The following is a 26,410-nucleotide window of genomic DNA, read 5'->3' as shown; positions in this document are numbered from 1 at the left end:
CAGAAAAGTAAATGGAGGGACTAAGTGAATCATTCTCAGTTTAGCAATCTGCCACTGGCTATGGAAACTAAATGGTACATGTTCTGGTTTGCTGATGATACTCACCAGATGGATTTCTGTGTATAGAAGAGGATGTAAAGAAGCTTTAAAGATTACAGGCAGGCCAAGTGAGCAAGGAAGAACATGAGGTCATCCATTTTGATGTATGTAACAGAAAAGCGGAGTATTTTTCCTATCATGACAGTGGATCATATTGATAGTCAAGGTAACCTAGAAGTGCTTTGCACAATTCATTAAAAGCCAAACCATTCTATTGCAGGTAGCCTTTATTTCAAAAAAATTTGAATACATCAGTAAAAGAATCTTTGTAATTGTGTGGGCCTTGGTGAAGGCACCCCTGCAGTATTGTGTGCAGTTTGATTTCCTTACCTTTGAAATAATTTCCTTACCCAAGTCTCTGTAGTGAAAACACAGCAAAGGTTCATTAGACTGGTTTCAAGGTTTGCTGTATGCGGGAAAATTCAGTAGACTAGAAGAATAAGGGATCTCACTGGTTTATAAAATTCTGAAAGGGCTAAAGAGGTAGAAAAGCACAGCAAAGGTTCATTAGACTGGTTTCAAGGTTTGCTGTATGTGGGAAAATTCAGTAGGCTAGAAGAATAAGGGATCTCACTGGTTTATAAAATTCTGAAAGGGCTAAAGAGGTAGAAAAGCACAGCAAAGGTTCATTAGACTGGTTTCAAGGTTTGCTGTATGCGGGAAAATTCAGTAGACTAGAAGAATAAGGGATCTCACTGGTTTATAAAATTCTGAAAGGGCTAAAGAGGTAGAAAAGCACAGCAAAGGTTCATTAGACTGGTTTCAAGGTTTGCTGTATGTGGGAAAATTCAGTAGGCTAGAAGAATAAGGGATCTCACTGGTTTATAAAATTCTGAAAGGGCTAAAGAGGTAGAAAAGCACAGCAAAGGTTCATTAGACTGGTTTCAAGGTTTGCTGTATGCGGGAAAATTCAGTAGACTAGAAGAATAAGGGATCTCACTGAAGCTTATAAAATTCTGAAAGAGCTAGAGAGGTGGAAGGTATTTCCTGTGGCTGAGGACTGTAGGGCTTAGAATAAGGGCTGTCCATTTCAGACTGAGATGAGAAGTTTCTGTACTAAAAGGACAGACAATGCTTGGATATCTCTACCTCAGAAGGCTGTGATGTTACAGACAGGTTTCCAGTCAATAAAGGAATAGAGGGATATAGGGATAGTGCTAGAAGATATCACTGAAATAGACTTAATTTTAATGAATCATATTTAATTACTAATACCTTTTATCTGGCACAGTTGAAGATCTGGCTAACCTATTCTTCCTATTTCATATGTTATTAACTATATTGGTATCTCAGGATGTTTTTACTAAAAGCAATGGCTGATGTACTTTATTTGCTTTTAGTGGAATTACTAGAAAACAATCTGAAGCAGAAGCAGGCTCAGATTCTGACATTACAAATGGAATTGAATACACTGAAGGCAAAGGGGCCTGAATTCCAAGACCATCTGAATTCGGAGAAGATGTTGCTGGCAGAATTGAAAAATGAGCTTTCTCTAACAAAACTGGAACTTGAAACCACACTTAAGGCACAGCACAAACACTTTAAAGAGTTGGAGATGCTGAGGTAATCAAGTGTCCATTATATTCAAATTGTCAATGGGAGGGTAAAGTGGAGACCAAGTGGATGGATTTGTGAGTTTTAACGGGAATTGTACATCTGCAGAGAATTTGAAATTCATTTTCACTTTATTTAACTTCCATATCTCATCTCCTCTCAGCTAAGGTTGATATTGTTTGTATAACTTGATTACTTTCAGTACAGATCTCACATGTGTTCTGACAATCAGTGGTGTTCATAACAGTTTATTTAACTTCAAGTTGATTTATGCATTTTTGAACCTGGTGGTTTTGGATGATCATCTCCAAAATCAGCAGAGTAGTTATATAATTAGTGTTGTTCATCAAAATGTACAGATTTTTCACAGCATTTGGAATAAAATAACTTTTTATTGGCTATTTGCATATTTTAGGGTTGAGTTAACTGACAAGGCGGCTGCTGTAGAAACGCTAAATGCTGCGCTGGCAAATGAACAGAAGAGGTCACAGGAACTGGAATGGGCAATGGAAAAAGAAAAGCGTAAACTAGATAGAAAAGAAGAGCACGACCGAGAAGAACTGGAGGTTTGGATGTTTTTGTTGTCTCAGACATGATTCATGGAAGCAGAGCACTGATGCATAATATCTTATTGACTGCCACCTTCTCCTATCTTGACTCCCAATGCCAGACTAAATATATATTTAATTGAGTTTTAGAATAAGCCATGTTGTGTAGGCATTAGGTCCTCTGGTTGTTGGGTATGTTAAATTTATGCACATGAGCAATAAGGCCCATCAAAGCTGTTCCACTATTCAACAGAATATTTGCTGATTTTGTGCCTCATTCCCTTTCCAGCATAAACCCAGGGTCATAAGGCACAGAAAAGGCAGTGTGGTCCATCGTGACAATGCCACCCAACAAATGCCTCTTTTCCAGCATTCAGCCTGTGTTATGCAATGGCGATGCATGTGCTTATCTAAATACTCCACCATTCACTCTCACCCCAGCTCAGAGTAAAGTTCTTCACTCTACACCAGTGGTTCCCAACGTGGGGCATACGCCCCACAGGGGGGTAATTTGATTTTTAAGAGGGGCAATTCGAGAATGAGTTATTAACAGTGAATTTTTTCTAGTAAGTCTGTGTGAGTATGAGTGTGTGTGCGAGTTAATACATATGTGTATATACAGTATGCATACATAAAAATATTTGTGTGTATGTACATGTGCAATTGCATATGTACTGTATATATAGTGTATCACCATCATTACAACCATCAAATGGCTTTCATAATTAAATTAATGAATTGACTGATGTAGGAAGGAACGAATGAACAAGTCCAAACGCGTAAGAAACTCGTACGAGGTCGCGCCAATGCTGCTTTTTGCAGTAGCTTTCGGTTCTTGGTGGTGTGAAGGTGTGTACATTGCGTCATCTCTTTTAAACGGTGTATCTGTCTTTGTATGCTGTAGAAACGAATCGGCATTGTTTTATTTATTTATTATTATTATTATTTTAATATCACTTAATGTTCTTTTTTTTACAATTTCTTAGTAATTTCTTCCTCAGAACCTTAACAGTCCTTTGGTTCTTTTATTTTTCTCTTTCATGAATGCCATGTTCTTTGGAAGCTTGTTTAAACCAAGTTAATGGTCTTTTAGGCTTCCTCCAGGTGAATAGGAGTTCACTTTTTGAATAATAAGAATTATATATCACCACAGGGGGCATCAGGATTTTAGAGGTGATTAGGTGGGGCATGGCCAAAAAAAGGTTGGGAACCACTGCTCTACACCCTATCTATCTATATCTATACCCTCTTTACAGCTGTGTATTTCTCAGTAAGTTATCCTCACAATCTTCCCTGCTATAAGAAAAACAAATGCAGCTTGTCCATTCTCTCCTCATAGCTAAAAGGTTTTACCCTGGACAACATTCTGGTGAATATTCTCAACACTCCCTCCAGTGTAATCACATCCTTTATTTTGTATGGTGTCCAGTAACTGTGTGTGGTTCTCCAGCTTGTACCATTACCTAACTACTCTTTTATGTTGCAGCACAGCTAATGAAGACCTTTTTAGCCGCCTTATCTACCTGTGTTGCTTCCTTCAAAGATCCTTTAACAAAGGTCCCTCTGTCCTCAGTACTTCTCAAGTCCTACAATTCATTGTGCAGATCCAGCCTTGTTAGTCTGAGCAAAATGCATCACCTTCCATTATTTCAGAATTAAATTCCATGTTCCATTATGTTTCCTATTTTCCTAATTCAGGATATCATCCTGTAGACAAAGATCCCCTCCCCCCCCCCATTCTCAACAATGCCACTGATTTTGATGTCTTCTGTGAATTTACTGATCTTGCTCTTACGTTCACATCTGGATCACTAATACATTTAACAACTAGCAACATTGATACACTGCTGGTCACTAATTGCAAAAACAAGTGAGCATTCTCTGCTTCTTAAGGTATTTTACTGGTCCAATTTGCCAAAGTGCACTAGATCCCATGGGTTATATTTTGGATCAGTCTCCCATGTGGGACCTTGTGAAGGGATTTACTCAAACCCAGATAGACTATTATCACTACATTGCCTCTTGGAAAAAATTAAATCAACTTAGTTGGATCTTCCGATTTCTCTTAGCAACCCAAAATCTGTCATTTTCCGCTGTACCTGTGCCCAGTAAATAAGCGTGCAACAGAACTTAGAAACAGAAATTCTAAAGACTTCTGCAGACTTTGCCTTCAGGATATTTCTTATTTTAACTTTGAATGCTCCAACTGCTTAAAACAGATGTATTCTCTGTCCCTGGCTCTGGTTGTAGATCCATCCATCTTCTCAGTTCCTGCTTCCAGCCACTCACCTCACCATGTACCCAGTCCCTGGTTCCAACCACACGTCCCTCACCCACTCCATCAATCACAAACATCCATAGAACCTGCTTCTCAATTCCGGTTGCCCACACAACTTCATCTCGTCCCCATCTTACACTTTTTTATGATGACATACAACCTGTGATACTAACCAATGAATCTACAGCAAAACCATCCTTGGTGAAGGCTAATGTCATTCCCCAATGTTCTCCTCAGTTCTTCTTGCTATAATGTTTCATCTTATCTTCAAAGACCTTATTGTGACAGTACTTGCTCTTCAAACCTGATGAAACGCTTTTCATCCTGTTGTTACTACGCTCCAGAACCAAGATCTCTCCAGATGAGATACAGTGTGCAGCCAATATGTGCATTTGTGCATGCTCAGATGCATTTTCTCAAAGCCTCTGAAAAAATGTAATATTCCTACTGACTCTGAAGACTTTTTGTCACATAACCGCTCAAAGTAGAGAAGGATAATGTGGGATGGTACTAAGAATATTGCCCTAAGTATCATAAACACAAAAAACCCTGCACATGCATCACCTCATAAACTACCCACCCTTCTGTCCATTCAGCCATGACCTGACCTTTGAATCTGTGAATCACACATAAGCCTCAGTATCAACATTAGAAGTTACAAGAATGAGGGGCATTTAGTCATTCTTAGTCCCAAAGAACTGCCTGACATAAAGTACCATCTCAGTAATGTTTGCTTTCTAAGCCACTTAAATTCGATGTTGACAGATCTGTTTTGTGCCTCATCTTGATTGGTTCTCATGAAACAGTATATCAAGATCCTTCTGTGTGTCAACATACCAGTTTGTCAACATTTCATGCTTTTCTGTTCTTTATAACAAAGTGCATGAGCTCATATTTTCTCACAGCATTATCTCATCAATAGCTGTTGTGAGCTTTACTAACTTAACAAAAGAAATAAGGAAAGTCCAAATAGTCCATCCTGCTACACCTTGTCCACTCCTTGAGCACACTACTTTCTGTCATCAAACCCTAGGATTTATTACAGTTTGTCTTTCCATTTAAGCAAATAGAAATTGTATGTAGCTGAGGGGCCTGTTTTAACTTCTGGGTGATATCACTAATTACAACTTATCTATGGACCTTATAAATTCTGGGTCTGTTTATCAACAAATCTGTATAAAATAAATAATATTAAAATTTAGAGATTTTAATAATAATTTTGGAAGGGAGAATTAAAAGCTTTCATATGTAATTAATGCTTGCATCTAATTTGAGAACAGAAAATACATCAGATTATCTTTAGTTAATTAGATAATCTTTTTAGAGAATTAGATAATCCCATCATGGATGTCCAATCCTTATACACTTCAATTCCCCATCAAGAAGGCCTCAAAGCCCTTCGCTACTTTCTTGACAATAGACCTCACCAGTTCCCCAACACCACCACACTCCTCCGGTTGGCGGAACTGGTACTCACATTTAATAACTTCTCTTTCGGCTCTTCCCACTTTCTGCAGACCAAGGGTGTAGCTATGGGCACTCGCATGGGCCCCAGCTATGCCTGCCTCTTCGTGGGTTATGTGGAACAGTCTATGCTCCAAATCTATACTGGTAATGCTTCCCAACTTTTCCTTCGCTACATTGATGACTACATTGGTGCTGCTTCCTGCACCCATGCTGAGATTGTCAATTTCATCGACTTTGCCTCTAACTTTCACCCAGTCCTCAAATTCACTTGGTCCATCTCGGACACTTCTTTCCCCTTTCTCGATCGCTCAGTCTACATCTCTGGAGACAGACTGTCCACTGACATCTTCTATAAACCCACTGATTCCCATAACTACCTCGACTATACCTCTTCCCACCCTGCCAAATGCAAATATGCTATTCCCTATTCCCAGTTCCTCCGTCTCCGCTGCATCTGGTGCCAGGATGAGGCTTTCCGTTCCAGGACATCTCAAATGTCTTTCTTTAAGAATTGTGGTTTCCTTTCTGCCGTCAACAATGATGCCCTCACCTCCTCCATTTCCTGCACTTCGGCTCTCACCCCATCCTCCTGTCACCACAACAGGGACCGTGTTCCCCTTGTCCTCACCTACCACCCCACCAGCCTCCGGATCCAGCATATTATCCTCCACAACTTCTGCCACCTTCAACAGGACCCCACCACTAAGCACAGCTTTCTCTCTCTACCCCTCTCTGCTTTTTGCAGGGATCGTTCCCTCCATGACTGCCTGGTCCATACGTCCCTCCCCACAGATCTCCCACCTGGCACTTATCCCTGCAAGTGTAAGTGCTACACCTGTCCCTACACCTCCTCTCTTACCACCATTCAGGGCCTCAAACAGTCCTTCCAAGTGAGGCAACACTTCACTTGTGAGTCTGTTGGGGTCATCTATTGCATACAGTGCTCCCGGTGTGGCCTCCTCTACATCGGAGAGACCCGACACAGATTGGGGGACCGCTTCGTCAAGCACCTTTGCTCCGTCTGCCACAACAGACAGGATCTCCCGGTTGCCACCCACTTCAACTCTGCTTCACATTCCCATTGGATATGTCCATACATGGCCTCCTCTACTGCCATGATGAGGCCAAACTCACGTTGGAGAAGCAACACCTCAAATACTGTCTGGGTAGTCTCCAGCCCCTTGGTATGAACATCGAATTCTCCAATTCCCTCCCCCTCCCTTCCGCCATCTCACTTTCACTCTGTCTCCTCTTCCAGCTGCCTATCACCTCTCTCATGAGTCTGCCTTCTACTACCCATAGTGCTTTCTCCTTACATTCCTCCTTCTCCTCTCCTGCCTATTCCCTCCCTGCTTCCCCTCCCCCACCCCTTGATCTTTCCTCTGATTGGTTTTTCACCTGGCACCTTCCACCCTCCCCCCACCTTCTTTATAGGGCCCCTGCCCCCTCCTTCTTCAGTCCTGACGAAGGGTCTCGGCCGGAAACATTGACTGCTCATTTCAACGGATGCTGCCCGACCTGCTGAGTTCATCCAGCTTGTTCATGCATGTTGATTTGACCACAACATCTGCAGCGTACTTTGTGTTAGATAATCTTTTTTATCTTTGAAATTATCTTTAGATAATTTGCTGCATTTGTCTTGTAAATTCATCCAGGCACCTGTATGTGAGATAAGTGATGAAAGGTATCTTGTATATTGATGCTGCCTGTCACATAGAATAACCCATTCATCCTACTTAGGTACTTGAATATTATTTAAATTTATTATTTAATCTATTCATTTATTTTTGTTCAGATTGGATCATTTATTTATTTCCTGCCGTATATTTGAATATAGAAAACTTTGCTTGTATCTTTTTTGAAGAATAGTAAAGTAATATTTATGTATTTACAGGGTATGGACATTTCTGGTTATAACAGCATTTATTATCCATTCCTAATTTTGAAGAGGCTTTTAAGAGCTAACCATGTTGGTGGCTTTGGAATCACATATAAACCAGATTTAAAAAATGAAGAACACTAACAAACCAGATGATTTTCTTTAAATATAACTATCTGACAGCATTATGGTTACTGTTACTGAGCCAACCTTTCCTGAAAATGAATACCAGATTTACTTAATTAGCTGCCAACAGGTGGAACTCTATGTTGCATCTCTTGATAAGTTGTCCAGATGTTGGCTTCAATCTACTGCTTATAGTATAAAGTTGTTAAATATACAGAATTTAGAAAATTAATATATAATTTAAAGAAATAGAGTGAACCAGAAAACCGTATTCCTATTTAATTTCAGGATTTGAAGTTGGCACTTGAGGATCACAAGAGGAAACTTTTGCAGTTGGAGTGTGCTTTGGAAAAGGATCGGGAAACGATAAGTGAGCTGAGACAGAGCATGGATTCTGAGAAAGCCCAACATAAAGCTGAACTGTCTCAGGAGAGAAGTCGCATCACTGAACTCCAGGCTATCTTAGATGCTGAGAAATCTAGAGCTTCTGAGTTAACCAGTGCACTTGAACAAGAATGTCAACTCTCCAAACAACGTCAGAGTGCAGAGGAGATGCAGGAAGCAACGCGGAAACCATCAGGGAAGTCTTCTGAGGCGCTGATTAGGGAGCTGCAGAAACAGCTAAATGATCAGCGTAACCGTACAGTGGAGTTAGTGAGTGAGATGGAAAGGTACAAACTCGAGTCGCTTCAGTTGAGGCAGCGTCTTGAGGAGCAGCAACAGATTCATAGGAAATCTCTGTTAAAAGAGCAGGAATCTCACAGACTGGTTTTGGAGAAAGTGGACTCCTTACAACTACAAGCAAAGGAACTGCTACAACAACTGGAGAACGAAAAATGTGAAGTTTTAAAATTACAAAGAGAGGAGGGGAAATTGAAAGAAGCTCTTCTAGCATTACAGGGAAGTGATCAAATAGGGAGTCAAAAAGAAACAGAACGTCAATTGGAGACAAATGCTACTGAGAAAATTCATCGGACGGAGGTATGCTCTACAAACTTAGTTATTGTTTTCTGCAACCTCCTCGACTAAAACTGTAAAGTTGTTATTTCAAACGATTTTAATGTGTAGAGATTTCACTAAATATTTTCAGGAATGTATGCAAGAGGGATTGAAGCATTGATTAATGATCTAGATGTTTATTTTCACGTGTGCTGCTGTTGTCCACAGAATCTCTAGGTAATGGGATGAATCAGCCAGATTTACTGCTCAGACCACTGCTATGATCATTTGTATCATACATAATTACAGGGTGGAATAGAGCCTAATCCTGCCCTTGTGCTGCATTCATGTAAATAGGCTACTCTCTTTCTCTGGAATTATTTGTAAATATAGACTAATATAAATAATGTCTTGAGTAAGGTACTGGAGCACAGTAGGTGCTTGTGGAACTGATTCTTCAATATGCCTTTTCATCTTTATAAGAGGATTGGTATGAAATACAAAGTGAAAGATATAAGATAAATCAAATTGAAAGCAAGGTAAAAATGCTGGAAAAGTCTAAATGAATATAGTCGTGCACTGTAATGGTTTGCTGAATATGGCTTCCAGCAAAGGCGGAGAGTTCAGCATTCCATCCAAAAATACAAACTTGTCTCTTATTAAATAATGTTTGTTACTTAACAAAATCAAATACTGAGCTGCAGCATTAATTATCAACTATAATCAGTTGATGGTGAGGTGCAATTATCTTATGTAATCCCAAGAAAAATCTTTTTTTTTAAATTTTTTTTATATATATATATATATATATATATACACGCACATATATATATATACACACACATATATATGTGTGTGTGTCTCTCCAGACAGCTATTCATGAAAGAATGGCAAAATTGTCCTTGCAAAACAGCTGACATTTTGTTAATACTGTTGGTATGTTTTATACAGTTTTAAAATAGCTCAGTTATGCAACATCAAAAATCAATTTAACCTATATGTATACTGACTAGAGACTAGATCAATAAATCTGTTACAAAATTGATGACAATTAAGTTTTTGATCAGTTGCTCTCAGGTGAAAGTCAGTTACTATGTGCTAAATTCATGGCTTTGATGGCTTAATACAAGTTTCAAGTGTCTTAAATACTGTTGGAGCTGCAGGTTTGAAATGTCTTCCATTATGTACTATCTTATCTAATTTGAGGCAAAACATCTATAGTGATAATACAAATAGTTTATAGTTATTTGACATATTCAGTAATATTTTGAAAAAATATTGTTCATATTTTGTCATTTATTTTACTACATATGGTTTGGCAATGATTGGTGCAAGTTTATTTTGGTTTTGCGGGATTACAGAGATGAGCAAGTTGTAGAGTTGTCAGTCATTATTTCATGCTCTCTTTATTAAACCTGAATAAGAAAATGAAACAGAACACTGAAAGAAACTATCTTGGGCCAACTGGCAGTCACAGATCAGAGCTAATAATTGAAACAATTCCCTTATCCTACCAAGCAATTTCCTTCACCCATGAACTTCTCTTTTCTACGTTGTGTATTCATTTAGCTTCCCCCTTGCTGTCCAACTCTAGCAAAATCCGTGCATTTTCACTCATTTCTTATTTTTATCTGACCCCAGTTGTAGAGTTTTTGACTCTATCAGTTAATTTATTGGGCTTTGATCTCAGTTGTGCTTCTTAAAATTGTGGAATTATGCTGAAAGGTATAATAGAGACACAGAAAGTTGTTTTTACTTCCTTTAAGTGTAATAATATAGGCATGGTTGTTTTTGTCAATGGCAAAGGTAATTGTAGTTACTGATGAAGAAAATCTGTGCAAAAAGTCCAGTAGTATGTTGATTCCAGTAGTTCCAATATAAAATACAAAAATACTGAGCCAGTCGAACGGTTTTCAAAGTCACAGTAAATAGTAATGCTGGCTGTCAAAAGACAAGTTTGGTTGCCATGTCACTGATGCTTTCGGAAGTGATAGGAGGAGGCTGCTTCGAAAAAAGAGAAGACAGAGAACTCTTTCTTGGTCTGTGTGGGATGGGGAGAGTTGGGAATGGTTGCTGGAAACTGAGTAGGCTTCTTCATGGGTTTTGTCGATCACCATGGAAGAAATTTGCAGGTCAAATTACAGAAGGACATGTGGATACGAGAGTAGTACACCTAGTTGAGCACCTCCCTAAGAAAGCCGGGTTCAATTCAGACCTCGGGTACTGTCTGTGCAGATGTTTCTAATGCTTAGAAAATTGGTTCTATGTTGACTGTATCTGCAAAATTTGCTTCAGCACATTCTAAAAGGAGTAGGCTATCAATGATGGCAACTTCCAAAAGTCTGTTTGTAATTACGTTTGTCACTTTGACAACATGATGCCACTGATTGCTAGCAATTTTAACATCAGTGTGGCCACAAATTTTGGTCTGTCTTGTTCCCAAAATGCTTCATCAACAAGGCCCAATTGCTTTTGCTTTATCAAAGTTCTTTAAACCTGAGGACATGTTCAATATCATCTGAGGAAAGCTGCTGCTACAATAATGATGAATTTTATTTTTTGCTGTCATTTAGTTTTAAATTTCTGTGCCTAATTGCAGGAAACTTGTAAAATTGAGCCTTCAGCTGACAGAACAAAAAACTGGATTATTCAACAAAAGCTGGCAACAACAGATTTGAGAAAGAATACATCATTTTCTGACAGGCTTTGGTATGCTCATTCTGTCAGTGGTGCTGAAACTGATAGAGGAAGCTGTGGGTCTGGAGAAAATATTAACTTGGAGGCCATCAGACAGAAAATACAGCTGATTATTTCCAAGCTCTCAACAATGGTCAACAAAGCCACTAACAGGTGAAAAGGACTTGATATCAGTTCTCAGTAATGAATGCAGTTGATTTGTCTAAAATCACAGTAATATAACAGAACGTGAGTGAAATATATTTGTCTTATGTAAAGATCTGTTTTACAAAGAGTTTAATGTTGCAGGTATTCCCATATGTTTCTGATTAGTGGCTTAATCTCCAGTATATTAAAAATTTCATGTCATTTTCTGTCACCTGAGAGAAATGTTGGAGATAGTGTCAGAACAAGCTCCCCACATGAAAATCTATAACATACATCTAATCTAAGCCATGCCTCCAGATAGTCATAGAGTTTACTGCATGGAAAAAGGTTGTCATCCATGCGAACCAAGTTGTCTGCCTAGGCTAGTCCCATTTACTCGCGTTTGGCAGGTACCCCGCTAATTCTTTTCTATTCATGTATCTTTTTTAAATGTCTTTTAAATGTTGTGATTGCATCTGCCTCTGTGGCTTCCTCTGCCAACTCATTCCATGTACCTATCACACTCTGTGCCCCTTTTGAATTTTGCATTTTTCTTCTGACATCTGAAACCTATATCTAGTTTTAGGCTCACATTCTTCTTATCCATGTTCCTTATGACTTTATGTACCTCAGCTTTCATTGGAAAAGAATCTTGTAACTTAAGCTGCCAGTCCTATCCTCATGAATCTTCTCTGCATAATTTCTGGCTGAATAGTGCCCTGCCTGTAGGTGGGTGACCAGAGCCACACGCAATAGTCCAAGTATGGCCTCACCATCTTAATTGCACGGTTGCAACATGGCATACTAACTCCGGTACTCAGTTAAAATAAACATGCCAAATGTATCTTCACCATCCTGTCTACAAATATCTCTGGTGTAACTGGTTGTGAAACCTATCAAAAACATTGAATGGTTCTGACTGCCCTTGACATTAAGAATGGCATCCAAAAACTCTTCATTGTAAATAGAACAAAAGAAATACTTTATATTATTAAAAATGATTTATGAATATAGAATTTAAAAGCAATTAAAATGACTAAACTCAATTTTTTTAAAAATTAATTTACACTTGCCCTCCACTGAAATGAGTGAATATTCTGTCCCTTTGCAAGACTCACAAGGAGCACGTGTATAAAAATCCGGAACTCGATGGTACTTGTGTGAAGAAATGCTGTGAATGTAGAGTTATATTTTCACTGTTTCCAAACAAGTTCTGAGTTATTAACAGGACCTTTAGAATGGGTTTTGTATCAGGAGTGAAAACTGATTGAACTGAAAAGATAGAAAGAAACATCAGTGTGGTCTATTGTTAGTGTTTTTGTTTATTCTACATACTTTAAGATCCAATTTCATTTGGTGATTAAGTATGAGAAAAATGCATTGTTTATTCACAACAGGATTCAGGATGCTGCTGAAACCACGGATGAAAATGACCTCATTTGGTTACACAATAGCATTCAGGATCTGGCTTTGCAGTTGCAGCAGCTACAAGTTCCTGTAGAGGTGAGAATGAAATACTCTGCAATGTATAGATCTTTTCCTTTTACAGTTTCAATTAAACAGATTTTAGGTTGCTAAAGCTGGTAACATATCCAACCAGTTGTTAAATGGATAAGCTATCTTATTAGTTTTTGTTTCGCACACTGAAAAATAGTTTAACCATAGAAACAACACTCCCTTTGTTGTGTGTAAATTAATATTTGCCTATTTGGCTCTGGATGTAGGATGATGCTGGGCAGCACACGTTGACAGTTGGCGGATTTATAATTAGGATATTCTTACATAATTAATTCCTAACCTTTTCATAAAAGGCATAGGATGAGGGTAAGATAAAAACAGAAAATGTTTCATATATTCAAAATCATCAAAACGCAGATATGGGAAACCTGATATAAATATGGAAGCACTCATTTGTTCAGCCAGCATCTGTGAAAAGAGAAATTGTGTTAATGTTTCAAGTCTAAGACCCCTCACCAGAACCAGGAAGAAGGGAAACATTGGTTTTATATTCAAGAGTGGGTAGAGGAGGAATAGAGAAAAGATAAAAGAGATTATCACTGATAAGGTGAGGCCAGAGTTGTTGAAGTGATTCTGCTGTTTCTTGGAGTTGTATATTTGTTAGATTAGTGAGTGTAATTAAAAAGAGAACTAACAAGGAGACATGTAAAAGCTATGAAATGTAGGTCAGAATTGTGGCTGAGACCCAAAACCAAAAGGAGAATGTTGAACTGTGGTGCAAGGATCTTACAAGTAGATTACCTTGCAGCAGAACTGGCCAGAAAAAGTAAGTTATCTGAAATTGTTCTGTCTGACATTGAGTTCTGAGATCTGTGCAGAGTTAATGTTTCATGTCTATGTCCTTTAATCAGAAGCATCAGAACTTGCCTCCAAAACTGCATCTGATTACTTATGTTAATTCATGGTGGATCAAATGTGAATATTCTTAAATTGCACCTTGTAACCCAAAGCTGTGATTGCTGCTCAATGTTGCAATATTACGATGGGCCTTTCACTGTTCAAATTTGCCATAGCAGCTGCTACTTCTATATACAGATGGCCCCCGTTTTTCGAACGTTCGCTGTACAACAGCTCGCTGTTACGAAAAACCTACGTTAGTACCTGTTTTCGCTGACCAAAGAGGATTTTGGCTTTTACGAATAAAAGACGCCTGCTTTATACGTGTATTTACCCCGAGAAAGACTACCATGACTGTGAAGCCTTGTGCGGGCAGTTGTGTGCACAAACATGTACGTACGTATGCGTGTACATGTGTAGGCATGTACGTGCTGATTTTTTTTTCTCCAAATCGATTTTGGCTCACTGACTTCCTGATTCTGATAAGTGAAACTACACTGTACATACAATATTTCTACTTTATATAGGCTGTATATTTATCATATCATTCCTGCTTTTACTATATCTTCGTTTTAGGTTTGTGTGTTATTTGGTATGATTTGGTAGGTTATTTTTTGGGTCTGGGAACCCTCAGAAATTTTTCCCATATAAATTAATGGTAATTGCTTCTTCGCTTTACAACATTTCGGTTTACAAACGGTTTCATAGGAATGCTCTACCTTCGGATAGCGGGAGAAACCTGTAATATCTTGTGCAATGGCCAAGTAGAGCACTTACACTACTCACAATTTCCATGACCCTTTTGTCACTTATTAAATCATTGTCTGCAGCTTGTTAACCAGGCTGAATATATTGAGCAGGAGCCTGTATTTTTACTAGGATGTAATTGCCAAATATATTTCTGGATAATTGAGGCAAGTGGGATATTTGGTTTAAAAGTTAGTTTCAGACCTCATTTCATTTCCCAGCCAGTGGGATACTTTTAAAGACACAGTTGTAGTTTTTAAAGCTTCTTCCTATGGACGCCATTTGTATAAGAATGCAAGTGAAAATGTTGTAGTCTCTCTCAATATTTATCTGAGTGAGAGCAACAAAATAATAAGCCACTGTAGTGTTCATTGCATCAGAATTGGTGTACATTGCAAACAGAGTTCCAACAAAATGCCCGTTTTACTTGTTTAGTATAGCATAGATAAGATGCAGTGAGTGACAAGGAAGGTTGATGGGTTTTGAAAGCCAAGTCACCATGGTAGGCAAACTGTATGTGCATCCATAGGCCAGCTTTAAGAGTTGGGTCTGCATTTTTTCTTAAGGTTCTAAATCTGGATCCGACCTGAGGTTCACTGTGCCTCTTTTTGATACTGAATGACTTTTAGGTATGTACAAAAATACATGAAGAGTTCTTTCTTATACATGTTTCAACAGAATATAATTCATTCTACGGGATCAGCAAGTAGTCTTATTGAGCAATTATTAAGGCAGAATGCAGACTTGACGGGTTATGTTAGCAGACTCTCTGAAGAAAAGAATGACCTACACAACAGTCTCCTGAAACTAGAAGAAGAGGTTCGAAAACACCGTCATCTCAGTTCCAGCGGCGAGCAGGTTCGTGATAGCGAGGAAATGCTAATTAAACTGAAAGAATAACTGAAGCACAAACAATTGAGAATATAAATTAAAAATACTGGCAAATTAAAATCAATTGATTTGAATCAGCACTCCATTAAGATGATTATATTTTCAAAAATTATTTTCATTACATCAACATTGTATTTTAATCAGTAAATTTGTTTTAAAGTGTATTTAAATTTTGTCCACTACTGACATTTTTATAGTGGACATCCACTATTTAAATGGACAAGTGATGCAGACACTAAATATACAGATAATTAGATAAAAACTCCTCACTAGCTGTGAAACTTTAGTTCTCGGAAGAGTTCTCGGGCCATTCAGTCCATCGAGTCTGCTCTGACATTTCATCATAGCTGATTTATTATCCCACTCAGTCCCATTCTCCAGCCTTCTCCCCATAGCCTTTGATGCCCTGATTAATCAGGAACCTATCAACCTCCACCTTAATACACCTGAGAACTTGTTCTCCACAGCCATCTGTGGCAATGAATTCCACAGACTCACCATCCTCTAGCTAAACAAATTCCTTCTCATCTTTGTCCTAAAGGGACGTTCTTCTATTCTGAAGCTGTGTCTTCTGGTCTTAGACTTTTCCACTATTTGAAGTATATTTCAATATTCTGTAGGTTTCAATGAGACCCCTCCCCCCATTCTTTTAAACTCTTGAGAGTGTGGGTCTTATGGTCTCAGAGCCATCAAACATTCCTCATGCATTAACCCTCTCATTCCTGGGATCATTCTTGTAAACCACTTCTGGACCTTCCCTAACACCAGCATATCTGGTGGCTCCAGTTTCCTCCCACGTTCCAAAGATGTACAGGGTTAGGGCTAGTAAGTTATAATGGACATGTTACGCTGGTGCTGGAAACATTGCACACTTGCGGGCTGTCCCCAGCACACCCTTGGTCTGTGTTGGTCATTGACACACACAACATATTTCACTGTATGTTTCAGTGTACATGTGACAAACAAAGCTAATCATTAAATCTGTAAATTGCCCAGGTATGTTCTACCCACAAAAGTCACATCAGTATAACGTAGCTAATTACAGTCAAAACAATGCACCAGTTTACTGTCAGCTATATGTTGCAATGTTCCCCTGACATGAACCATACAAAAAGAAATGCTCTAACAGATGTTAAATGAATGTTGATTTGCCATAATTTTCACTGATATTGTTTCCACTGTAATCTGAAAGTAAATTGAAAATCTAAATTGATTTGATGAAGAACGTATTTTGTACTACCCTTGAATTAGTAACATACAACTGTTTGACTTCCAATGGTGATCAACTCATTCGAGAGATAGCAAACCTTCCCACAAGGATATTGCTACCCTTCCAGTTCAGGTGTAAACCATCCCAATTGTAAAGGTCCTACCTGGAAGAGAACAAGTCAGGAAGAAGTTATTTTTCCAGCTTTTTTACATTCTCGATAGTCTGTATGTTGACATGTGTCATTCCCCCCCCCCCCCCCCCATTTTTCAGCTAACTAGACGATCTTTGGATAACCAGGATTGTGTTGACATCCTAATAAAATCGGAGAGAGCAGCTTGGGCTAAGGAAAAATCAAACCTTCAGCAGGCCCTGAAGCTGGCAGAGGCAGAGTTAGCCAAAATGAAAGCTGAAGCCAGAAATGAAGCTTTACAGACGGAACTGCTTGGGTCATGCTCTGAAAGTATTGCCGTAAAGGTAAATATCCACTTTTTCATCATTCATAGTTGGTCATATTTGATTATATTTGTAGAGAAATATCTGCTGTATTATGGATTTTAATATTGCAGTTGTAGAGAGACATTGTTAACCTAAAAATGATAAAGACCTTCCCCAAGTCTCTGAAATAAAAATACAATATTGTGGAACTTAAAAGGTTTTTTGCTGAAATAAAAGATTTGGAATTTTAAGAACATTTTTATTTACATCACAGAGAATCTATGGAAAGTATCTGCGGGCAGAGAGTTTCCGAAAGGCACTAATCTATCAGAAAAAGTACCTGTTACTTCTGCTCGGAGGCTTTCAAGAATGTGAGCAAGCGACACTCTTGCTTATTGCCCGAATGGGTGGTCACCCGTGTTACACAAGTTTGCAGGTTATTACACATCGTTCCAGAAGTTTTACCCGATTCCGCTCTGTGGTCAGGGTAGCCATAGCAATCTCAAGGTAAGCAATTGGAATGGGTTTGGATTGTTCAGGAAGTCAATTCTGCTCTAGCCTGTAACTGGATGAGTAATTATTTAGCACCAGTAATAAATTGGTTTTAGCTGTACATGTTTTTCTGCCAACTGGAATTCAGAGTTTTCCTAACTGCAAAAGCTAAGGGTAGAAATCTCTTTGCCTTATTCCCAGAGTTCACATTCATCCAAGGTTTGCTGGTGCTTTTATTTAATAGTGTTAATATTTGTAGCACTGATTTGCATGTAAATATTTGCTATGCGACAAAGCAATAGCTTATTGGTTTCCAAACATACTGAAAATTTTAGGCTAGAAGAGCTAAGGAAGTTTCATTCTTTTTATCTCAATTTCTATTGATGTTATATTTTTGTATTTCTAGTGTTGATTTATTATGTTAAAAATTAAAGCCGGAATGTCATACAAAATATTCATATGCATTATAATAGATGAAGTTTGTTCAACATTTAACTATTGTTTTAAACTTTCTCTATTGTAGATTGAGATTCTTGGTCCGAAGGTGGCAGAGATCTTCTGGGTCAAGTAGCTTAAACAGGAATGGTCATGGCCAGGTTTTGGGTAAGCTACTTTCAATGAAAATTTGATATTGAACTGTAAATCAGAGACCCAAATTTGTTAATAATACAAAAGTAAGCAGTATAGTACTCAGGGTAGCGATTTCAAAGACAAGTTAACTGTGGCAAGTGGATTTACATCAAGAGTGATGTCTGATTTGAATCTGAAATGGAAAGGATGAAGTACTTCCTGTAATATAAACAGAAGCAGTCCAAAGAGTATTAATGGTTCAAGAAACATAAAAATTCAATGGACAGGTCAAAAAATAATCAAGTAAACTAATTAAATATTACTCATTTTACAAGCTATGCTCAGCAAATCTCAATCACAGTCTTGCTTACACCTCATGTACCTTTGAGCCTTTTTGGATGTCAGATGTTCGGAGAAATTCGGTGCCCTTGGAGAGAGTACAGCATAGGTTTACAGGAATGGTCCTTGTCTTCAAAGGTTAAATATCAGGCAAGGTTACACAATTTAGGATTGCATTCCCTTTGTGGGTAAACGGTGATTTTTAGCACATTAATGTAGAAATAAATACTATGGATTAATTATGTATGATGATGGGGGAATATAACACTAGAGGGTATAGCGTAAGTTTCTAAGTAGTCATAGAATTGTACAGCATGGAAACAGGCCATTCAGTCCAACTTGTCCAAGTGGACACTTGGGATATTAGTGAATATCCAATGAATATTAATCCCATCTCCCAGCATTTATTCCATTATCTAATATGCCTAAGGCAGTCAAGTTCTCATTTAGGCAATTAAATAGTGTCAGCAAATCAGCTGCAAATATTCCCACAGGGAGTGCATTCAAGGTACTTAACAGTGACTGGGTGAAGAAGGTGCTCTTCGTATCCCTCCAAATCCCTTCATACTCACCCCAACTCTCCTTATTTACCTCTGATAAGGAGAAGCTTTCCTGCAGTGTACCTTAACTATATCTTTCAAATGTTGTATAATTTCATCATATCCTGTTTTAATCTACTTAGCTCCAGGGAGAGCAGACTTGGCTTCTCATATCTCTCTTCATAACAGAACTACTCTGTCTAGTTCCTGTTCTGAAGTAAAATATTTGTAAAATGCCTAAGTTTACTGTATTTATATACCAAAAAGGTACAGAAACCTTAGGTCCCACACCACCAGGTTCAGGAACAGCTATCAACTATCAGGCTTCTGAACCAGAGTGGATAGCTTCATTCACCTCAACTCTGAACTGATTCCACAACCTATAGACTCACTCAAGGAATCTACAACTCATGCTCTCAGTATTACTTATTTTTTTGTTTGCACAATTTGTCTTTTACATATTGGTTGTTTATCAGTCTTTGTTTATGTATAGTTGTTCATACATTCTATTGTATTTAGTTTTGTTAATTAGAATTTGTGCAGAAAGATTGAAAACTGTGGGTACAGAATAAATAGATTTATGTTTCAGGTAGTGATAATGTGCTCCATTATACTTCCAACTAAAATAGCTTGGCAACAATTGATGAGGCTACATAGTGGAAGATTTAATGGCTGTAGCACATTTAGAACCTAGAACAGTAAAGCTTTCTGTGCAAATAAAACCTACTTCTGATATCTCCTAAACTTTCCTACACTCACCTTCAATGACCGTCCTCTGGTATTGGCTATTGCTGCCCTGGGATGTGGGAAAATGGAAAATCTATTCAGTTTCTAAAATAAAGGTAATGTTACTGAAATTTAAGGTGGCCCAATGTCATTGATGCTTGCTGTATAATGAATCTCCCTTATGTGGGCAGCAGTTTAAAAGATGGTAGGTTGTGCCAATGGATCCAAGAGCCTTCATTTAAGTCTATCATTGTTAGATTTTATTTAGCATACGTACCATAATTGTTGCTTCTCTGATGTAATAAGCCATCTGTTTGAAGTATAAATAAAGTCACACTGTAGGGCAGAAACCTCAGTATCATATATAAATGCAAACCAAGTACTGGGTAATTGGTTAATCATTGCCACTCGTTCATTCAAATGTTTTTTTTAAATCTAGCTAATGAACTAAGAATGGATTCTCCTTTTGTACATTCTGGAACCATGTCTTTGGAATCATCCTTAGCTAGAGAATTATTTGGAGATCGTAGGCACTGCACAAGTAGACAAAGATCTGGTCAAGAATCCCCCAGATCAGTCACAAATTCTCAACACAGGTGACTTTTTGGCATAATGTAATTAATCTAATGTAAAAAATTAATGTATATAACTAGTGTATCTGTATAAAAATATTTCAATCTGTTAGTATCATCCACTGAAACTTCTTGAATGAGTAACACATTTACATCTTTATTTTAGAATAACTTTATTTTATATATTTAGTATAACTGTGTACCTATGAGAAAAGTAAAAGTAACATGAAATAGAATTGTCAGATCTGCAAATTATTTCAAAGCCTCCTTAGCACATTCCTAATTGCATGCACGACTATAACTATTTTGAAAATTACATACTGTAAACATGTTTATTGGTTTTAATAATTTATTACTGTCGCTATAGACACATTCCAATGAGTAAATGTCGTGTTTGGCATTTATATTTGTAACACATCATGTTCTTTTGATACAGTTTTGCTTGTCTAAAATTGGCAAGTAACCAGCTGCTTGAGTTACCTCAATTGTCAAGTTAATTGTTAATTGTCAAGGCACATGTAGATAGCTGAGCTTTCTCTTCATCTCCTAGGTCTCAATCCAGTCTACCTGATTCTAATTCGGGTTCTTTGGCAGCTTCACACCTCCAAAGCTACGACCCTGACAGAGCTTTAACAGATTACATTAATAGACTGGAATCGCTGCAGCGACGACTGGGAAGTGTGCAGTCAGGTAATGTGGTTTCAGTGCTTGTTTGAAAGCCTGCTAGGTGGAGCTATAAATCTGTTCTTTGGTTGATTATGTTCTACGTGTGCCTGAGTGGATGTGCCAAGTAACGTGTTTCCAAGCCGCCTTTGGACTGGTGACATATAAACTCAGTGGCCATTTTATTAGGTACAGGAATGGAAACTGGTGTGATCTTTTTTCTCTGCTGTAGCCCATCCTCTTTAAAATTCAAAATGTGATGTGATTAGAGATGCTGTTCTACACGCCACTGTTGTAACGTGTGGTTATTTGGGTTACTGTGGCCTTCCTGTCAGCTTGAATCAGTCTGGCCATTCTCCTCTCACCTCTCTCATTAACAAGGTGTTTTTGCCCACAGAATGGCCTTTGTTTTTGCACTATTCTCTATAAATTGTAGAGACTGTTGTGTGTGGAAATCCCAGGAAATCAAGAGTTTCTGAGATGCGTAAACCACCCCGCCCAGCACCAACAATCATTCCACAGTCAGTCACTTTGATCACATTTCTTCCCCATTCTGAAGTTTGGTTTGAACAACGATTGAACCACTTTGCCATGTCTGCATACTTCTATGCATTGAGTTGCTGCCACATGATTAGGTATTTGCATTAAGGAGCAGGTGTATCTAATAAAGAGGTGACTGAGTGTATGATCCAGCTGGTCTGACATCCCCACCCACTCCTTCTCTGCTTTCAGCTACTGGTTCAATTTCACCTTGGTTAGGAGGTAACGCTTAATAAAAACTCTGTCTTGTTAATCATGAATGACAACTAGGATTTACATGACTTCAGTGCTTAAATGGCACTGAATTAATTTTGTTGACATGAGATATAAAGGAACAGATTTGTCAAATTTTAAGCATGTAAACAGTCAGAAGCTTGGGACTCAGCACAGACTGAGGTAGGGTCCACCACTCAAGGTGATTGTCAGCCCTAAGATTTTCCACCTCTTACCAGTTAGAGTTCCTCCAAGAGGACCGCAACCTTGCCGTAGGGTTTGGAGGCTTGTGTGCCTCAATGACCCAAAGAGCCCAGTTGGCTGGAGTCAGGGCTCTATGCTTTGGCTCTTGGTAGGATCACCCATGCCAAACAGGTCAAGGGCCAGACTAACAGTGGTCTACCAGTCCTCCAGGTTCAGGGTTTCAGCTCAGGGTTAATGTCCCTGACCAGTAAAACAAAACTGTTATAAAAACAGCAAATGAAGAATCCTTCTGTATCAGTGTGCAACAGAATGGACAGAGATGGAGGACCTTCGTTGTTGGCCTGAACACCAGCGGTGTAACGGGCAGTAAGTAAGCAAGCAGTTCTAGTTATAAAGGTATTTTAAAAATGACTGCCATTTAAGTGAGTAACAAATTATTTAAATAAAATACAGAACTAATTAAAATACTACCAATACAGTACTATAATTCGTTATTGATGGAGGAATTATGCAGCCATTTTCTATTGACTGTAGGTGAATAACATCAGCACAGACATCGTGCAGTAAATGGAATGACTTCATACAATTTGTGACAATTGCATCTTCCAAGTTTTCATTATCATTGTAACATTCAAGATGATTGTCAATACCTTTAAGTTCACCATAGTTCCTAACCTGTTAAAGTAATGAAACCATTTAATTTTCACTCCTTGCTGTTTTTGGCGTCTCCAAGCCCAAATGCTTGAAACCACAGTGAGCAATACAGTTCAAAATTGACTTACTACTTAATTTCTCACCAGCTATCAGTGACATAAATTGCTGATTTTTTTTTTTTAGCACAAACATGACTGACGCTATTTAGAAGCTGTTCGCTCTCAACGCGGTGCAGTGTGATTGCCACACAAGTGCACAAAACTGATACTAGTTAGAAACTGTTTGGCAGAACTCTCCTGACCCAAATAAATGAAGGGAATCTGGCTAGTTTTTTCAACTAATTTTTGTCCAAATAAGCAACTACCCCGATTAACCAATGGCCAAATTAACCAAAATCCACTGTACTTAAATTTAATGTTTGGCAGATTGGGATTGTAATAACCATTTCATTTTTAAATGTTCAAGTGTTTACTGGATTGGATAATTAGTCTCCTCATGTATAGTTAATTTAGAAAGTTAACCAACAAGCTACATGCAGAAAGGATGAGACTAAGGCTGGCAATCCTACTTTCCAGCAGAAATAGTTTTTCAAGGACATAATAAATGAGTTTTTGCTCCTGATCACGTCCCATGAGACTTTATGTGCTCTCATTTTAAAACCGTTTGGTTGTTCAGATAAACTTTTCTGGTTATACAGAAACATCTCCATTTGATTGTTAATCCATGAAATCAAAAGAATTAATGGAGTTGATTTAAATGGGAATGTATATGTATATGCAAAATATTACCAATACTTTTCCTTAGATTGTAAGTATAATCAGTTCAGTTTCAAATTAGACCACTAAATATTCAAACATTTGCTATATGCATTGGGTTTGTTACTAATGCTACCAGATTTTTTTAAAAATTCACAGGCCAATTTTTGAGATTCATTTAAGGCAGTTATTGTTTGTCATTCCTTATGAATGTAATTTCCACTCAGGACAAGATTCATTGGGAAATAGTGTATGTTTTTTTTCCCAGTTAGCATTAACCCTCAATAATACAACTTTTGCTCAGAAGTTAGAATATTTTAAATGTCGTGATTATTCTAGATTTACCTAGTGAATTATTTGTATATAAACCATAGCTTATGGCTTTTCATCAGCTTGTTTCCTTTTGCAATACTTAGGTTCAGCGTCTTATGCACAGATGCACTATGGGACCAGAAGATAGTGCCTTGGAAACTGCTTTTGACCTGAAACTGGATTGCTTTTGAAGCTGTTTTGAATATTTTTCCTATTATTTTATGTATATTGTGGGACTTATGTGGACTGGATAATGAAAATGCCTTGCCTGCAAGTCTAAATGTATTTTATCCTTTAAATAAGTTTAAGCTTCCAATGTGCAGGATACAATCTGTCTAAATAATTTAATTGTATATTTGTGGATTGCTAATTTAAACATGATTATAACTTAAAGCTGTTTATTTAAAGGGTAGAAGGAAAAATGTTTATTAAATGATTCCAAGCGCACTGCAGTCTTTCTGGTAGCTGCTGAGGTTACACTACAAGGTCCATTATAGCTTTGGCACGATGGACAGTAAGTACAGTTTGTAGAGGAATTATTTTTATAATGGTAGAGGTTTTGAATTATATGGGTATTTTGTCAAAGTATTGAAATAAACAGGAATTCAGAATTCAGATCTTTTAAATTTGCACTTTTTTTCTCAGAACGAAGCTGATTGCAGAACTGCGATTTTACACTGTCATGTAGAATTTAAACATTTTGACATTCTCAATTTGTTTTTGGAAGGACAATTTTCCTCTAACTCTTTGGATTTAAAATATATCTGAAACTGCATTTGATTCATAATACATTATCCAAAAGATGTTGTAAAATAATCATATAATGACGGTAAATGGCAAACTAGTTTATATGTGAAGCCAGACTAGACATGCCTAGACATCATTCCTGATGAAGATGGCAGAGTTTATCATTGAAACATTGGCTAAAATCGATACCTGTACCCAGCTGGTAGCCCAAGAGGTTATTCATGACAAGTAGTATTTCATAGTAGTACCATAAAAACATCATGACTAATTACTATGTTTAAGTACTAAGCATCACCAAGGAAAATCCAGTACTGCCTTTGATTATACATTATTATTCCCAATAATCTACTTGGGAAAATAATTCTAATATTCAGTATTTGAATGAAATGTTGATTTGGCCTATGAATTTCAGCATTTAAGATCTTGATAGTTGAGCTAATTTAGGCTATGAGCAAGTTATGCTTGAGAATTATTATCCCCACCAGTGTTCTCGTCTTTGGATGTTGTGAGAGCTTTGCTCACAGAGGAAAAAAATAGCAAATTCTGCAAGCTTGCAAATGGAATAATGTGTTGAAAAATCAACAAACATAATTCTCTGAAGCTCTTCAGTCACCCTCCTGACATTATGACTGCCAGCTAATCTGCTCTCATTCAACGCAAGTTGCAGCAGGACGGGCATTTGTACTGGATTCTCTTCTTTGCAAGCTACCAACACCTCATTCCCTAAGGAGCTCTTATTAATTTTGTTCTAATGTGGTGCTTTCATTTTCATGTAGTGTTGTTTGAAAGCGTATCAGGTTCCACACACACAGTGACCATTTGTTATACTATATGTTTGATATGCAGTTCCTCCAATCTCAACCATTCTCATGTGCTTCTGTGCAGTTACTTCCACTCGCATAAACACATTCAAACCTCATTAATTATCAGTCAATGATGCTGTGGTCATTAACTCTGTGGACATTAACCCAAATGTCCTAGACATTTTAATTTTAAAATTTAAATTCAGATGCTTGACTGCCTTTTTCCATACCTACCTACAAACCTTAAATTTCTTCTTCCAGATCTGTATTACCATTTCCCCACCTGCAGTCTTTTTTAATTGTCCAGACCTTAGGTGGGCTTTGCAAAATTTCTATCAAGATGTTTAAACCATTCCAGTATGACCAATCATTAGGTTACCTTTTGTAATACTTGTGAAGCACATGAGACATTATTAAAGTGTTAATGATGGTATGTAAATCCAAGTTGTCAACTTGTCGTCTTTTTGCAGAGAACAATGGTGCTATGCTGGTATCTTCTTTGAATGCAGAAAGTTGGTGCTTTCTGTGCCCAGAAGTGATTTAGAGCTGCAGTTAAGTGGCTGTGGTGCTTCAAAATAATTAAATTCCACACTCATCTTTAGAAATAATGATTTTCTGTAAGACTTTTCAAATAAATTCTCAACAATTTCTGCTTGGTCATACAATCAATAACTAAAGACCAACTCTGGCAGGAGATCATTTATTTGAGTTTGAGAGGAGTTGGATTGTTTAGTGATGTTTTATTTACAATGCTATGTTTCTTTACTTTGAGAAAGATAAAGGACGGTAGGATGAAGGAACGTTGATGAAAAACATAAGAAAGTTGATGAAAAATGTGGAATAAGAGGATGAAAGAAGATTAGGGTTTAGAAAGCAAGGATCAGACAGCACTCTTGAGGGTTATAAGGTAGCTGGGAAGGAGCTTAAGAA

General features: G+C 37.8%; 1 protein-coding gene across 4 annotated transcripts in view; it reads left to right on the top strand.

Moving 5' to 3' along the window:
• akap9 (A kinase (PRKA) anchor protein 9) overlaps window positions 1-25,919 on the top strand; it is a 206,028-nt gene extending 180,109 nt beyond the window's left edge. For all 4 annotated transcript variants that reach the window (XM_073054488.1, XM_073054489.1, XM_073054487.1 and 1 more), the window contains 12 exons: window positions 1,440-1,662; window positions 2,069-2,219; window positions 8,240-8,932; window positions 11,490-11,740; window positions 13,111-13,216; window positions 15,494-15,673; window positions 17,187-17,390; window positions 17,626-17,858; window positions 18,367-18,446; window positions 20,457-20,613; window positions 21,140-21,279; window positions 24,035-25,919. In XM_073054488.1, the coding sequence (XP_072910589.1) occupies window positions 1,440-1,662; window positions 2,069-2,219; window positions 8,240-8,932; window positions 11,490-11,740; window positions 13,111-13,216; window positions 15,494-15,673; window positions 17,187-17,390; window positions 17,626-17,858; window positions 18,367-18,446; window positions 20,457-20,613; window positions 21,140-21,279; window positions 24,035-24,078 (2,462 nt within the window). In that variant the 3' untranslated portion in view covers window positions 24,079-25,919. The remainder of the gene's footprint in view (window positions 1-1,439; window positions 1,663-2,068; window positions 2,220-8,239; window positions 8,933-11,489; window positions 11,741-13,110; window positions 13,217-15,493; window positions 15,674-17,186; window positions 17,391-17,625; window positions 17,859-18,366; window positions 18,447-20,456; window positions 20,614-21,139; window positions 21,280-24,034) is intronic.
• The last annotated feature ends 491 nt before the right edge of the window (window positions 25,920-26,410 follow it).

This window comes from Hemitrygon akajei, chromosome 8 (assembly GCF_048418815.1).
Source record: "Hemitrygon akajei chromosome 8, sHemAka1.3, whole genome shotgun sequence".
NCBI lineage: Eukaryota > Metazoa > Chordata > Chondrichthyes > Myliobatiformes > Dasyatidae > Hemitrygon > Hemitrygon akajei.
The sequence above is the reverse complement of the archived record's forward strand: the minus strand, read 5'-3'. Positions and strand labels throughout refer to the sequence as shown.